The sequence below is a fragment of the Rhineura floridana genome, chromosome 5 (assembly GCF_030035675.1).
Source record: "Rhineura floridana isolate rRhiFlo1 chromosome 5, rRhiFlo1.hap2, whole genome shotgun sequence".
Lineage (NCBI taxonomy): Eukaryota > Metazoa > Chordata > Lepidosauria > Squamata > Rhineuridae > Rhineura > Rhineura floridana.
This window is the reverse complement of record NC_084484.1, coordinates 180,129,459-180,146,140: the sequence shown is the minus strand read 5'-3', so window position 1 is coordinate 180,146,140 and position 16,682 is coordinate 180,129,459. Positions and strand designations below refer to the sequence as shown.

General features: G+C 42.3%; 1 protein-coding gene across 1 annotated transcript in view; it reads left to right on the top strand.

Annotated features, from left to right (window-relative positions):
* MYO7A (myosin VIIA) overlaps positions 1–16,682 on the top strand; it is a 158,961-nt gene that overhangs the window by 129,434 nt on the left and 12,845 nt on the right. The window contains exons 34-41 of the mRNA XM_061629024.1: positions 405–574; positions 1,545–1,735; positions 6,626–6,750; positions 8,358–8,515; positions 10,895–11,048; positions 11,808–11,963; positions 15,457–15,562; positions 16,503–16,616. Coding sequence (XP_061485008.1) covers positions 405–574; positions 1,545–1,735; positions 6,626–6,750; positions 8,358–8,515; positions 10,895–11,048; positions 11,808–11,963; positions 15,457–15,562; positions 16,503–16,616 — 1,174 coding nt within the window. The remainder of the gene's footprint in view (positions 1–404; positions 575–1,544; positions 1,736–6,625; positions 6,751–8,357; positions 8,516–10,894; positions 11,049–11,807; positions 11,964–15,456; positions 15,563–16,502; positions 16,617–16,682) is intronic.

The following is a 16,682-nucleotide window of genomic DNA, read 5'->3' as shown; positions in this document are numbered from 1 at the left end:
AAATGTTAATAAATTGAATAAATTTAATAACAATATTTTAGATGCAGATTTTTTTTTTAAAAAAAAAGGTTGTTTCCAAAAATAGCTGTGGGAAATCACTACTTAAAAATGCTATCTGCAACAATAGCGAATAAGCAAATTAATGGAAAATACCAAATCCAAATTGGGTGGAATTCTAGCACATCCCTAACATATATATTCCCTACTGTGCTGTGACATCTTCCACACCTGAAGCGATATAGTCCACTCTACCGCATCAGGATTTTGCCACTTCATGGAGGTTTGTTTGCACAGTCAACATTTTTCAAGCACAGGTGGGAAGAATCCAGAGTTTAAAGTTCTCCATCATGCTCTCAGGCTGATGCAATTACTCGTGGTGACTTTTGCTATGACACTTGTTCTAGCGGAGGGAAGCTTCAGGGACAAAGCTTCACCTTGGCCACGATCAAGGGAGATGAATACACTTTCACCTCTAACAATGCAGAGGATATCCGAGACCTCGTGGTAACGTTCCTGGAAGGACTGAGGAAAAGATCTAAATATGTGGTCGCACTCCAGGACAACCCAAATCCTGGTAAGGAAAGTGAGCTGAACAAAAAGACTCTAGGGAAATGTCAACATTCAGTCCCTAAAACGGGAATTGTTACCCATTAAGACAGCATGGCATAGTGGTTAGAGTGTTGGACTAGGACTTGGGAGACCAGGGTTTGAATCCCCACACAGCCATGAAGCTCACTGGGTGACCTTGGGCCAGTCACTGCCTCTCAGCCTCAGAGGAGGGCAATGGTAAACCCCTTTGAATACCGCTTACCATGAACACCCTATTCATAGGGTTGCCCATAAGTCAGAATCAACTTGAAGGCAGTCCATTTCATTCAAGACACTTCCATCCCTTCATGCCTTAGGGTTGGGAAAATGTAGCAAAGATCAGAAAATGGTACCTCTTTCTTCCTTACTTTCTACACAGTGCAAATTGTGGAATTCGCTCCCATACAACGTGGCGATGATTTCCAACTTAGATGGCTTCAAAGGGGGATTAGACAAATTCATGGGGGGGGGCAAGTTTGTCAGTGACTACAAGTCATGATGGCAATATACTTCCTCCATGTTCAGAGGCACTGTGCCTCCACGTTGTTGGGGAACAAGAGTGGGAGAGGGCTGTTGCCCTCATGATGTCCCACTTGCAGATTTCCCAGAGGCATTTGGTTGGTCACTGTGAGAGCAGCATGCTCAACTAGATGAGCCTTTGGTCCAATCCAGCAGGATGTTCTTGAGAGACCAGCAACTTTTGGCTCCTCTTGAACTCTTTCCATTCCAGTGTTTCATTTTAAGAACCCTGCGAACTAAGACCCAGCCTGAGTTTGATTTTTTCCTCTCGCCCACTTCCTTTTCCTTTTGTGCTGTGTCTTTTATATTATCAACAGAGCTCAGGGACTGTGTTTATAATGATCTTTGGAGGTCGCTCTGGGAGCCTTTTTTTTCTGGCTGAAGAGGGAGTGAAAGATGCAATAAATAAAGTAACGGCTGATTATGTTCTCCTGCAGCGGGTGAAGAATCTGGCTTTCTTAGCTTCCTCAAAGGAGACTTGATCATTCTGGACCAGGACACAGGAGAGAACGTGATGAACTCTGGCTGGGCTAATGGGGTTGACGAGAGGACTAAACAGAAAGGGGATTTTCCAACGGATTCCGTTTATGTCCTGCCCACGGCTACCATGCCTCCTTTGGAGATTGTGGTAAGCTGCATGAAGGGTGCTTCCAGATGGGGGCTTAATAATGTTAACAGGTCACTGAGATACTGCAAAGGGGTTGTTGGCAACAGACACTTTCTAACTTATTGGATTTCTCCAGAAAAGGTGAATCTGGATTAAATTGGAGGAGGGTGTAGAAATGCAGACTGGCATTTTGATGCTACTGACATGTGGATGCCCATCCCACAATAAACACCCATCTGGAAGCATCCAAATAAGCTATGTTGCAAACTGACAATAAACCAACATTCTTTTTTTTTTTTTTTTCAATAATTTTTATTCAGATTTTCATAAAACATACAAGACAAAATCATAAAACATTCAAAGACAAAAAACAAAATCAAAAATAGTTAAACAAAAAGAAAAAAAGAAAAAAATAAAAAATAAAAAATAAAGAGTAAAATATTGACTTCCCATTTGTCAAAGATCAAATCAGTTATAAGTCTATAATATATAACAATCCTGTCTCTTAAGTCATATTATAAAATCACTTTCCTCCAGTAGTTATCTTACTTAATCATCAAATCTCATAAACATTACTTTATTCTTTCCACAAAAAGTCAAAGAGAGGTTTCAATTCTTTAAGAAATATATCTATCAATTTTTTTTTCCAGATAAGCATATCGATTAATCCATCTCATTACTAATTATGATAATCTTATTGTCATAACCATAGTCAAAATAAACATTTCAATTAATCCATCACATCAGAATCTGTTAGGTTCAATAATTTCAGTAGCCATTGTTCTATTATCTCTATTAGTTCCATTTTCCATCTTCCATCTTCAGTAGTCTTGTTAAGTCCAGTAATTTCAATATCCAATCTTCCATTATCAGTATTCCATAATAATCTTGCTGTCAAAGCCATAGTCATATAGTAAGAGTCTGATGGGAATTACCTCTATCCCAAATATTTTCTTGCCATCCATTCTGAATAGGTTGCTGAAATACTGCTGTAAAATCATATCTCTGTTCTTTTTTTCAAAATGCACTGGGTCATCTCTTAAAAGTTTTTCCATTGTCACATGGCTGCAGTTAATTCCATAGATTTTCTCTATATTGGGCTCCATCACATCATTCCAGTCCAGAAGATTATCCATGCCATTGATAACTTTATCTCTAGAATCTTCATTCATTTCTTCAGAGATAACATTGAGTTCCAAACAATAGATTTTATTTCTAAAGTCCATAGACTCCAAATCTTGTTCCTGTTCCACGTTGGTTCCAATCTCCGGGATCTCCTCTCTCACAGGGACCCCTATTCCAGTCTCCAGGGTCTCCTCTCTCACAGGGACCCCTGTTCCAATCTCCGGGGTCTCCTCTCTCACAGGGACCCCTTCCAGGGTCACCTCTCTCACAGGGACCCTTATATCTTTAATCTCCTGCTTCATTTTACTCAATTCAATTTTCGTTATCTCAATCTCATCCATTATTTTCTGAAACATAGTTATTTCCAGATTTTCAGCCACTTTCTTAATTGCCATTTTAAAAGAAAAATATAGGAAAACCACTTCTTATTTCAGCAACAATTGGGTTAATACTCCAAACTTGGTGACATCACAGTATAAACAGTGCAGACAGCCTTATCTCTCCAATAGTTAAGTAAACAAAATGCAGTTCCCAGGATCGAAACAATTAATGGCAATCGTCAAGAAACAGATTCGTCAAAATAAAATAGACCAAAAAGAGAGTAGTCTCAAAACAGTATAATATTTTTCAAAATAAAAATCTGGAATAGAAATCCCTCTTCTGTGTATATCTTTAAAATGCAAATCCAGGACAGCTTTTTGCAACAAAAACAGAGATAAGCTATTAATTAGTGCGTAGCAGAGAGAAGTTATGGCTCCCCAGTGAGATGTCAAAAACTGATCAATCTGGCAAATCTCTTTTAAACAGCAACAATTTAAGTCAAGTAAAAGAAAAATATAGAAAGAAGGGTGCTTGCCTGTTAGTGCGTTCTCTCTTAGAAGATAAGATGAACGTTCGCTTTAACAGATAGAGCTTGCTGTTGAAAATCCGTCCCACCTTCGTCGGCTGGACCTCGTCCCATAAATTAATGAGATCTGGTCGTCCCAACAAAAATAGGCTTTGAGGTTAATCTCTTCGTTTCTCCCTACCCGGGAGAAGTTTAATCAGTCAAAAAAAAAAGAAAAAACTGACTGATATATCTGAATAAGCTTCTTTTGAGGCAGGAGCCCGTCTCAAAAGCAGGCACAGGCTAAGTCACCCTTCCCGGAAGTCCACAATAAACCAACATTCATAGGATTGTGTTAGCTGCGTATACTGTATGTTGTTGGAATTTTTTTAAAAAATGTTATTGTTTTAACTCACTGTTTATTAGCTGCCTTGAGCTTATTGAGAAAAAGTGAGGCATAAATGCTTTAATAAGTAATAAATGAATAAAGCCAGGTGGGCTTCTCTATGGAACTTCACTTTCCTCAAGACCTCTAGAGGCAAAATGCTAAATTGTTTCTCATTCTCTTTCTGGCTGATGACCTGCCCATATCTACCCCAGTATTAATCTGGACTAACCCGATTTGTTCTGTTTTCTTTGGTGGGTTTTTGTTTATCTGTACCATTATTTTATATCATTTGGGGGGTCCTTGGGGGCATAATGATGATTATATTACTGTTAGTATTATTATGATGATGTTGTTGTTGATGATGATATCAACCACCACCTGATTAATTTCTGAGGCCTTCTGGATGTCTAGAACATTGATCTGGATTTTGGATTGGTTCAGAAGCAGATCAGGTTGGGATGTTGAGAACCCTAGGAAATCTAGTTCCCAAGGCTCCCAGCAACTTTTAATGCCACTACACATGCTCAAAGCTGTATCTAAGGCCTTAGTCCCAGCTGTGTTAGTCTAGCAAAGGACAGAGCCCTCCCAATATCCATCTCCTTCACCTATGGCCAAGAATAGTTTTTATTTATTAATTATTAAGAGATTTCTATACTGCCCTTCACCAAAAATGGTCCCAGAGTGGTTTATAAATATATAAAAATAAGGTAATATAAAAAGAATTTCAGCACTTGGCATACTATGGTAGCTGCCTTGACCCCAATGTTTGCCCCAGGGGAAGGGCTGTCGCTCAGTAGCAGAACATCTACTTTGCATGCAGAAGGTCCCAGGTTCAAACCCCGGCATCTCCAGGTAGAGCTGGGAGAGACTCCTGTCTGAAACCCTGGAGAGCTGCTACCAGTCAGTGTAGATAATACTGAGCTAGATAGACCAATGGTCTGACTTGGTATAAGGCAGCTTTCTATGTTCCTATTTTTTCCCCTAATCCAGTATTCTAGGCATTGCCAAGCAGCTGGTTTTAGCCACCCTTTTCATTACCTACAGTTCCCCTGACCTAGCATTACATTGTGGTATTGTAGGAAATGTAAAAAGTGGTTAGACACAGCTGCCCACACTGCTTGGAGATCTGCCACTGTAGCCAAGCAAACCTATCAGGGCCGGCTGACAGGGGCCCTGATAGGTTATACTAAGTTGTATGAAATTTGGGAAAAGCAAGACAGGAGAACTCCACTCACGGCTAGAATGCTACTGCATTTTGGCTCAGTATGGTTCCACTTCTGATCAGACAAGATCCTCGACAGTTTGCGGCCCAATCTGAAGAGGATCGAGCAGATACTTAAAATCTTGTGTCCAGATCCCTAAAACCAGAGTTCACTGCATCTGTCTTTTTATTAATAATATTTATTTATATGTGGATGGTCCTTCAGAAAGTCCAAGAGGACAGGTCCCTGCCCCGAGGGGCTTAAAATCTAAAATTTGACACAGGATGTTACAGAGGAAGGGAAACCAAAATGAAAAGCAGGGAAAGAATGTGTGCTTTTTCCAGTCACACATAGGAACATAGGAAGCTGCCTTAGTACTGAGTCAGACTATTGGCCCATCTAGCTCAGTATTGTCCACACTGACTGGCAGCAGCTCTCCAGGGTGTCAGACAGAAGTCCTTCACAGCCCTCCCTGGAGATGCCAGGGATTGAACTTGCATGGAAAAGGACGTTGCCTGCAAAATTGCTGAATTTGTGTTTTTCTACTGCTGCTATTTTGGCGTCAGTTTATGCTACAGCGACAACTGCTGTCATCCAGCAAATTATGGACATTGATCTACAAAATCATTTGAGCTTAGTCACACTCTAACGATGGAGATTATGTGAGGATGTTTACAACAACAAATTGTCCCCAAGTTCAGAAAAGCTTCACGCTCGCTAGGCTCAATGTTTACCTTTTGCACTTTTCGAAGGCAGATTTAACAAGGTTCCAGTTTAAGAGCGTTTGTGCCCCTGTGACACAGGAGATGTGGAAATTCTTGTTCATGTGCTGCTGTATGATCCTTTTTATCAGGACTTGATATTTTCAACCCAGTTCTTCAAAAAATCCTAGGGAGGTCTGATGCATTTTATTTGGAATATTTCCTCTCAGATCGGAACCCACAGTCCCTATATAGTGAGGCAAGATTTTGTGCATCAGCTATTACCTGTAGGAGAGTACCGATGGAAAAATAATCATAATAGCTAACCTTGTGGGGACTTTTTGCACACTGGAGTATTAAACACCATTAGAGTCATATTATTTCATGTTGCAGCTGTCTGTTTCTCTGTATAATGTTATGTTTTTATAGTTTTTAAATATTTTATAGTGCTGGTCTTTGACCACAATAAATAGTTGATTGATTGATTGCAAGCAAAGCAGATGAGGAAGTACCTTGGACAGCTCCTTGAAAGTTTGGACTAAAACCTGGAGTGGATTCCACTGCTCCACTGACATGGAGCCACCAGCCACCACTGCACTCTACCATATTTATCTCTGTTTGTTGTACTACTGTGTTATAATTAATACCAGTTATTTCTCTGCGCTCCAGGCATTGGTTACAATGACACCAGATCAGAGGCAGGATGTCATAAGGACAGCCCAGCTGGTGATGTCAGAGAGTGAAGAGAGAATAAAGCCATACACCCTGGAAGAATTCTCCTATGTTTATTTTAGGTAAAGGATGGAAAAAACAGAGTGGAAGAATTAACAAGTCTCTCGAAACTGTAGCTGGTTCCTCTTCTGTTCTGGAAAAAGTGGAGAGAGAAACATTTTTTCTCTCTCTTCTGTAATGCTAGAACTCGTGGACATACAATGAAGCTGAATGTTGGAAGATTCTGGATAGACAAAAGAAAACACTTCTTCATACAGTGCATAGCTAAACTATGGAATTTATTCCCATGAGGCAGTGACGGCCACCAACTTGGATGTCTTTAAAAGAGAAGTAGACAAATTCATGGAAAAGAAGGCCATCAGGGGTTACTACCCACAATGGCCATGTTCTGTCTCCATTGCTGGAGGCAGTATGCCTTTTGAAAACCAGTTTCTGGGAATCAGGAGGAGAGAGCACTGTTGTGGGTGTGTTGTGCATGTGGGTTTCTCGTTAGGCCTTCTCGTTGGCCGCCTTGAGAACAGGATGCTGGGCCAGGTGGGCCTTTGGACCATGGATGTTTATGTTTTGAAGTTTCCCTGACTCCCTGTGGCTATGTTGTTTTGTATTATCTGCCGTCTCCTGTTTGTTTGTTAATTGCGTGTCTCATTTTTTTAAAAAAATGTGTTTTTATAGTATTTGTCGTTGTAAGCTGCCTTGGGTGCCTCTAACTGAGCCAGAAAGATGGACTAGAATATCACTCTCTCTAACAGTAATAGTAAATAGTAAAAATAGTAAATAGTAAATAACCAAACAAGAGATGGATTGATTCCATAAAGGAAGCCACAGACCTGAACTTACAAGATCTGAACAGGGTGGTCCATGACAGATGCTATTGGAGGTCACTGATTCATAGGGTTGCCATAAGTCGTAGTCAACTTGAAGGCACATAACAACAACAACAAAAATAGTAAACTCAGGCAGTAACAAAAATGGATCCCAAGTGGAAGCAGTTCTATTAGGTGCAACGTTTTGTAGCAGCTACCATTTATAATATAATATTGTTACTTCAAAAGACAAGGTATAAATATCTGTTGTTATTGTTACGATGCTCAACAAATGACAAGATTTTCCGATTGGAAAGATGTTAATAAATTCCTCCCTGCATGTCATTGTATGCTTAATGAGGCCTGTGCTGTAGCACTTGGTTCAGCATCCCTCCAAAAGACTCTTCATGGTGAATCTTGAGACATCACCAGCATACTTATGTTAATATTGGAGTTGAATCCCTGTGGAGGAGCACACTTTACCCTGAATACAATCCCACTGGCTTTAAGACAACAAACTGGCATGTATTAAAGGAAATGCATGTTTGATAGAAGAGAGCCCTAGTTCTGGCTAACTAAGGTAGAGATGCAACAAGGTATGCTCGTTCCTGCATCTCAAGAGAAGAGAGATCCAGAGGGTCTCCTCTCCAAGGGAGGAGTGGGAGAGAGAGAGAGTAGGAAGTGAGGTCAGCAACCCTAAGAGTATCAGTCTAGCACTGGAAGGAGGACAGTCTAGGAGGTTCCTCTCTCTGTCTACTATTTCCCATGCAGAAACATCAGCCTTTAGTGCAAGCTAAGTTGCACCCTGACACTTCCAACAATGTATGTGTATGTTTGTTCCTCACTGCTCCATCTTTTCCTACCAGGCCTCCTCCCAAGCACACTCTGAGCAGGGTCATGATCACCAAGAACCGAGGGAAAGACAAGATGTGGTCCTACACCCGGGAACCAATCAAGCAGCCTTTGCTGAAGAAGATCCTGGGCAGTGAAGAGCTGTCACAAGAAGCCTGCATGGCATTCATTGATATCCTTTCAAGTGCAGTGCCCAGACTGAGCCAGCAGGATCGAAAGAGCCCATTGAGAGAGGATGGGCAGCTTTGTCCACCGCTTGCCTAAAGCTTAGGTCATCACCATGGTTCTAGAATGCAGTCCTGTTGAGGCATTCAGAGAATGAATGGAGGCATAAGTCAGGGTTGGGGAATCTCAGTCACGAGGGCCAATGCAGCCCTCTGGCCCTTGGGAGCAGTAGCATAGTGGCAAAATCAGAAGTGCAGGGTCCCCTGATGATTGTCACAGCCACACCTCCTCACCAAAATGCCCCCTTCTAAGATTATACAACCTTCCAAGATTATAGAATAATCTGGCCAGGCTTGACTACTGCTTTCTGCTTTTCTGTCACTGTCAGCATTTGACTGTCCTTTCTCACTATTGCTTGAATGACTGTGTTCAGTGCCTACGCATCTATCTCCTGCTGCTACCAAACCTCTTGATGATGTAGATGGGATGCTATCATCAGGATTCACAGTCTCTTCTTCTGCAGTTACAGAATTCTCACTCTCCGCAACTTGTCTCGGCTTTTTGAAGCAGGAACTAATAAAAGGCTTGCTTGTGGTTGACACTCATTGGGACTCTTCCCAGTGGCTAACACACTCCCCTTTTGTGCTGATTGGCTCGTAGGATACTGGAGACATAGGGATCCTGCTAGGACCTGGCTCCCAAAAAAAGTAAGGGGTCTAAGACACACACACCCAGGACCCTGGACTACTACACCCTTGCTTAGGACCTTCCCCAGGCCACATCCCTCACCGCCCCTGCTTCACATCTTCCTTCAGTGTTTTTGCCTGGTCAGAATATGCTCTTGAATTCTCATGATGCCTTTTGCATGCCTAGACAGAGAATAGAGAGGGGTGTTTGTGTATTGAAACTAGACTACTGTAGAAAGATAGACTTTTGCCTCTGGCCATGCCCACTACGGGCATATCACCTCTAGAATGTTCCCAAGAAGGGAATGCAGCTCTTGGACTGAAAATGGCTCCCCATCTGTGACATAGTGTGCTGACGGTGTAATGGGTGGGACACATGCAATGTCCCTGCCCCAGACATTCCCATCCCATCCCTACCCACTCGCATTGAGCAGGAAGGTCAAATTAAGTGCATTCAGCTACATGCACTTAGAAACTTCCTTGCGATCGAGAACCGTTATAATTACACGGAATAATGGGCTCAAGTTACAGGAAGCCAGATTTCAGCTGAACATCAGGAAAAACGTCCTAACAGTTAGAGAGGTATGACAATGGAACCAATGACCTGGGGAAGTGGTGGGCTCTCCAGCACTGGAGGCCTTCAGGAGGCAGCTGCACAGCCACCTGTTGGGTGTGCTTTAATTTGGATTCCTGCATTGAGCAGGGGGTTGGACTCAGTGGCCTTATAGGCCCCTTCCAACTCTATGATTCTGTTATTCTATTCTATGATCAGCATGATGGATGGATGAATGGGCTCAAGTTACAGGAAGCCAGATCTCAGCTGAACATTAGGAAAAACGTTGTAACAGTTAGAGCAGTATGACAATGGAACCAATGACCTGGGGAAGTGGTGGGCTCTCTAACACTGGAGGCATCCAAGAGACAGCTGGACAGCCACCTGTCAGGCATGCTTTGACTTGGTTTCCTGCATTGAGCAGGGGGTTGGCCCCTTCCAACTCTGCTATTCTGTGATAATGCAGGATCGTGGGGAGGCCTTTAAGTGCATTAAACCAGCTGTGCTTAGAAATAGAAACCTCCTTCGGACCTTCCCATTCAACACAGGAAGGTCAGGGATGAAGCAGGCAGGGAGAGGAATGTTAGGAGCAGAGCTGGAGAAAACACCCCTGCGCTCTATACGTACATTTACCCTTCTCCGGCCTGTTGGTGTTAAGCCTTTGCTGATGGCCCAGATGTAGTTCCCTCCTTTGGCCAGAATTAGGTGACAGATCACAGACAAGAGTTTCCACTCTCTGTCATTAAAATTCCATGTTCAGGATCTGGTGAGAGTTTGAGTCTGACATCTTTCTGGACACTGTGATTTTTCCAAGGGTGGGGTGCCATTCCATCCATCTGCTAATGGAATGGACACCCTTTCCAGCTTCACTGGTTACCAGTTTGCTTCCAGGCTCATCTGCTGCAAATGAAAAATCTCCACCACCCCTTCCCCCAGCAGAAAGAATATGCCTAGAAGTGAAGTGTTAACAAATGGCAGTGGGCATGCCCCCATATGAAGAAATCAACTTCTGTTGGAAAAGTCCTAAGACCCATATTTATTATTTTGATTTTAAGCTATCGTGTATATTTGGAAGAAACTCTTAAAATATATGTGATTCTTTCCTCCCTGTTCCAGTTTTATTATGCCCTTAACTACGTCTGTGCACCCGTCCTGAAGTATATGGGTGACTACCCTTCCAAAAGGACCCGCTCAGTGAACGAGCTAACAGACCAAATATTTGAAGGGGCCTTGAAAGCAGAGTCACTCAAAGATGAGATTTATTCGCAAATTCTGAAACAGCTGACCGACAACCATGTTAAGTAAGAGATATTACTTCTCTGCACTGGAATGATGTTTGCTGTGGAGCCTTTGAGGCAAATTCCTGGAGGATAAGACTGTCAATGGCTACTAGCTGTGTTCTACCTCCACTGTTGGAGGAGTCAGCATGCCTCCAAATACCAGTTGCTGGGAATCCCAAGTGGGAAGAGTGTTGCTGTTGCACCCAGGCCCTGCTTGAGGGCTTCCCATTGGAGGGATCTGGTTGGCCACTGTCAGAACAGGAAGGTGGACTAGATGGGCCACTGGCCTGATCCAGCAGGTTGGTTCTTACATTCTTTACAGTGACCCACCTGCTGGGAAGCTAGCATGATGGCTCTGCCCATCCAACAAGCTGCATCTGCTTTCACGTTATTATTTATTTTGTAATATTGAATTTGTTTTATGTTTGCTAAATTGTTTATTTTAGCCTTATTGGAATGTATTGCTATGTCTTGTAAACTGACTTCTCTCCCCTACCCCAGTGCTTTTATTTTGAGTGTTTATTGTAAGCCACGTTGGGCACAGGTCACTGTGGAAAGGTGGCATATAAATAAACCCAATCAATCAATCAATCACATATTTGAATCAGTCAAGAATGTGCTTGCATATGCAAGCTGAATTCAAGAGAGTGTGTGTGTGTGTGTATTTGCAGCAGTTTGTTTTTCTAAGAAAGATATTTTTAAAAATTGGTTTACAGAATGCAGCTGTGCTATGACACATCTTTTATGAACTCTTGCCTTTTATTTATTTTATTTTAAAAGGTACAGTGAAGAGAAAGGCTGGGAGCTCCTTTGGTTGTGCACAGGCCTGTTCCCTCCTAGTAATGTCCTCCTTCCTCATGTCCAGCGGTTTGTTCAGTCTCGGAAACATCACCCGCTCGCCACTGACTGCATGCAGAGGCTGCAGAAAGCACTGAGGTAAGCCCCTTGCTCAATGGAGTAGCTCCGTGATACAGCACCCGCTTTGCATGTACAAGGACCCAGCACCTCTGGTTTTAAATAGATCAGGAAGCTGACGGTGGGAACAAGAAGCCCTGGAGAGTTGGTGTTAGTCAGAGAAGACAAAGCACCAATCCTAAGCTAGATGGACAAACGGCCGGACCACCTGAAGCCACTTGTTATGTTCCAGCATAATTGAAGGACTAGGAGGCAAGAACGCTGCATGCTAAAACAGGAGCAGCCAATGTGATGCTCTGTGGATCTCATTATCTGTGACTGTTAGCCATGCTGGCTGGGACTGTGCACACTTTTCCCTAATACAAGCATTTTTATAAATATTGTTTAGTTGGTGAACTGCATCCCAAAATCCTAATAAATGCAAATTTGAAGGATGGCTGTATTTTGATTCTCATTCGGAATGTGCAAATCTGATAAATTCTGCTTGAAATGTGAACTGAATCAAAATTCTCACCCATCCCTAATCTTGCCCTTCCTCCCATGAGGAGCTCAGGGTGGCAAACGAAAACACTAAAAAAATCCAAAAACAAAACCTTAAAAACAAAACTTTAAAACATATTCAAACAAAACATTTTTTTAAAACATATTCAAACACAACATCTTTAAAAACGTGATGATGATGATGATCTATGGTAGCTCAATAAGCCTGATTTTGCTTCTTCTCTGGGAATGAAGAAACCAGGGTTCTCAAGCACCTGGCAGGCCATGACATGTGACCGGTGGCTGGTTATGTTCCGTCCAGTGGGTCATACGTCCTGCAGGCCTGAGCTACCCACTCCATTAAAACACCCCTGCAGGATCAAACCAAAGGTCTCTCTGGTGCAGCATTCTGTTTCCCACAATGGCCGAGTAGACGGCTGTGGGATGCCCACAAGCAGGCCGTGAACACAGCGACACTCTCCCTATTTGTGATTCCTAGCATCTTGTATTGAGAGGCATGCTGCCTCTGACCTTGGAGGTCACACACAGGTGTGTTGTCTTGTCACCCACTACTGAGGGATTACCTTATACTCGAGTGCATGTTTTGCACGCATGCCCTGAGTCCAATCCACAGCATCTCCAGTTAAAAGAGTCACAGGTAGGAGCGTTGCGAAAGACGCCTGCTTTAGTCACCTAGATAAAAACGTAAGAAGACCCAGGCCAGTGGCTCATTTAGTCTCATCCTGTTCATACAGTGGCCAATCAGATGCCCATGGGAAGATAACAATGGGTTAAATGGACCAATGATCTAACTCAGTGTAAAGCATCTTAGACTTGATAAGAACCATTTAAAAATCAATGTCGAGGAGAGGAGGAGGAAGATGATTCCTTATGTTTATTTTGCTGCTGCTTGCTTTCTTTTTGCATGTATTTAACTTCATTGTGTAGTTGTTCAGCAAAGACTATCTCGATGTGCATTGTGCCTTCTTATATTTTTCCTTTTTTCTTTTTCTTTAAATTTAGAGATATGCACAATATATGAATTCATAAATACATTTGCAAGAAATCTGATAATAAATATTGTGTAAGTCTATAAACATCAATATTAATGACACATTACATATTAAATATTTGATTTATTACACAGACAACATTCATCAATGTTTATGCTGCATTTGTTTTTCATATGTATTCAGTTAATGAAAACCATTTATTTCTTTTAAAAAATCCATTCTTTATCTGCTTTCTCTCAATATGGCCAACTCGGTAAACTTACGCATCATTGCTACCTTCCAAATTTTTGCTAACCAGTCTTTAGTGATCTATTTATCCATTTTTGGTGATCTATTTATCCATTTTTTGTGCTACTAACAGCAACTATTAAATTCCATAAAAGCTCCTTAGGTTTGATTTGCTCACCCCAAATGTCCTAGCAAAATTGTCAAATGATTTAAGGATATGGAGTTATGCAGAAATAGCTGTTGTGGTGCCCTCCAGATGTTTGGGGCCACAACTCCCAGCATCCTTCACCTTTGGCCATGCTAGCTGAGGCTGACTGGCATTGGAGTCCAACAACATCTGGAGGGCACCACGTTGGCTACCCTTGGAGTAACGGGTTATCAATGAAATTATGGTGATCACTTTTTGCAAAATATCTGAATGAACATGAGCACCAAATATGTTTCGTATGTGTCCTTAGTGATCCACACTTCTAGCATTTGACTTAATATCTAGTATATATTTTACTCAGTCTATGAGGTATCATGGACCAGTGATAAAACAGTTTGTGATTATTTTCTCATGTTTGCCCAGAGAGATCTTGCTGGTCCCTGGTTATAGATCCCCCTGCCAATTCCTGCTCAGAAAATGCATGTTGATATTCTAAGCTGGTTAGCCACTGTGAGAACAGGATGCTTGACAGGAAGCCAGATTTCAGCGGTGCTGAAATCTAACAGTTAGAACGGTACGACAATGGAACCAATGGTGGGCTTTCCAACACTGGAGGCCTTCCAGAGGCAGCTGGACAGCCACCTGTCAGGTATGCTTTAATTTGGATTCTTGCATTGAGCAGGGGGTTGGATTAGATGGCCTTATAGGCCCTTCCAACTCTACTCTTCTATGATTCTATTACTAGATGGGCCATTGGCCTCATCCAGCAAGGCTCTGTTTATCTTCTTAGGTTCTTAAACTAGATTGGTTCTTTATTGCTCCTCAACATGCCTCAGTAGAGTAATGCTCTTCCCCAGAAAGCTGTGAAATATAACGTGGGTGGGTAACAGATTATATAGAAATGGTAACTAGAAATACAGAGTTGTATTTCTGCTCAGAGTAAACCCACTGAAATTGATGGACCTAAGTTAGCCATGTCCATTAATTTCAGTAGGTGGGATCCAACTGACTCATTCGATCAGCGTAAGGATTTCTGGTTGTGTAATAGGACTTCCTCCCCAGTGTGCCTCCTGAATGTGTTCTAGGGGTTCCCCCAGCCCTCCAGAGCAAATCTGGGGAGGGTACAAGCACATGCGATGAGAGAGCGGAATGTTCTACTGTGCAAGCAGAAATCCTCACACTCATGGAGCGAGTTAGTTGGATGCTGCCTAATGAGTCTACTCTGAGTATGCAACAACAGAAAGTGGCTAGCATATAAAATCAGGGGGATGTGAGGAAGGAAAACCAAAATGCTAGAAACGTCTGAGGCATTTACATCGGTGAAAGCAGTTTGCTTATTGGAAGATACTTCTTGCTAGCCTTTATTCCCCAGAAGGCCTAAATATACAAAGGCTGAAGCGTTGGGCTTGGATTACAAATAAACACTTATTTTTCTAGCATTTTGGTTTTCCTTCCTCACATTTCTCTACTCTGAGTATGGCCAACGTTGGATTCAACCCTCAGGGAGGAATGTAACACTGATAGATGGCTTATTCCACCCAGGTTCCTCCCCTTCTACATCTTTCTCCTTCCCCTTTGAATAGCCTTCACTGAAAGGAGGGTGTGTTTCCAGAAGGTGCTCTACATCAAGGTTTTTGTTTTATAGGAATGGATCCCGGAAGTACCCACCCCATCTGGTAGAAGTTGAGGCAATTCAGCACAAAACAACCCAGATTTTCCATAAAGTGTATTTCCCGGATGACACCGATGAGGTAAAAGCACAAATTATGGACAAAGTAGGCAAGGCCGCAAACTGTGGAGGAGGAGTTGCCCTTTGAGGGTAGGAACACACCATAAAAAGTACCTTCAGTCAAGGAAGTCGGGGGATTCAGGTATCTACGGACGGGAAGCAGGACTGAACCAAGAGTTCAAAAATCCAGAATTTTAGGATTCCTCAGTGGAAGAATCCATGGAAAAATTTATCCACTGACTGATTTGGGGGATATTTTGTGGATGAGAACCTTTTGAATCTTAGGCCCATGGCTGGCTCTAGGCAGAGTATGGTGGCTGTCTCCAGCAGCTAATTTTGGGTGTTATGAAAGAGCATGAAATTGTTATTTTCTTAATTTATTATTGTTGTATTGTTAATGCTAGAAAGGGACACCTGCGGAATTGTCTGCCTCGGATGTCATAATAACTTGGCTGGCCATGGGTAAAATCTGGGCGCCATTTGGCATTCAGACAATGATATAGAAGCTGCTTAATTTTGCCACAGCCTGATGATTTTATGAGTTTGGGGTGACGCAGATGTGAGCTTTTTCTCTGATGACGCTGGTGTTATGGAATGCACTCTCTTTTGAAATACAAGAGGCTCTATTGGTTTTCGCGTTCTGCTGGCTTTTGAAGATGAACCTGTTTACACAAACATTTCCACAATCTCTCAACCTATTTTAACTGCTATATCCCTTTAATTTTTTACTGCATATTTTAATTATAGATGTTTGTATTGTAATCTTTGTGTAACAGATTTTTATACTCTGTAAATTGCTTAGAAGCCTGTTTTGGCATAAAGAGGTATGTAAAATAAAATCTCAGGCCAGTCCTGTTCAGGCCGCACAGCCTCTTCAGGTTCCTACTCCAAAGAGGAGCTGTCCAGATCCACGTCCGGGCCCTGGGCCACAACAAGTAATAAGTGCGCACCTCTCTCCACAGGCATTTGAAGTGGAATCGGGCACGAAAGCCAAGGACTTCTGCCAGAACATCTCCAAGAGGCTGCTGCTGAAGTCATCAGAGGGTTTCAGCCTTTTTGTCAAAATCTCTGACAAGGTGAGTGAGCAGCCCAGGCTTCATTCAGTGTAATATTGCAGGGTTGTGGATGCCTCCCCAGCTGGA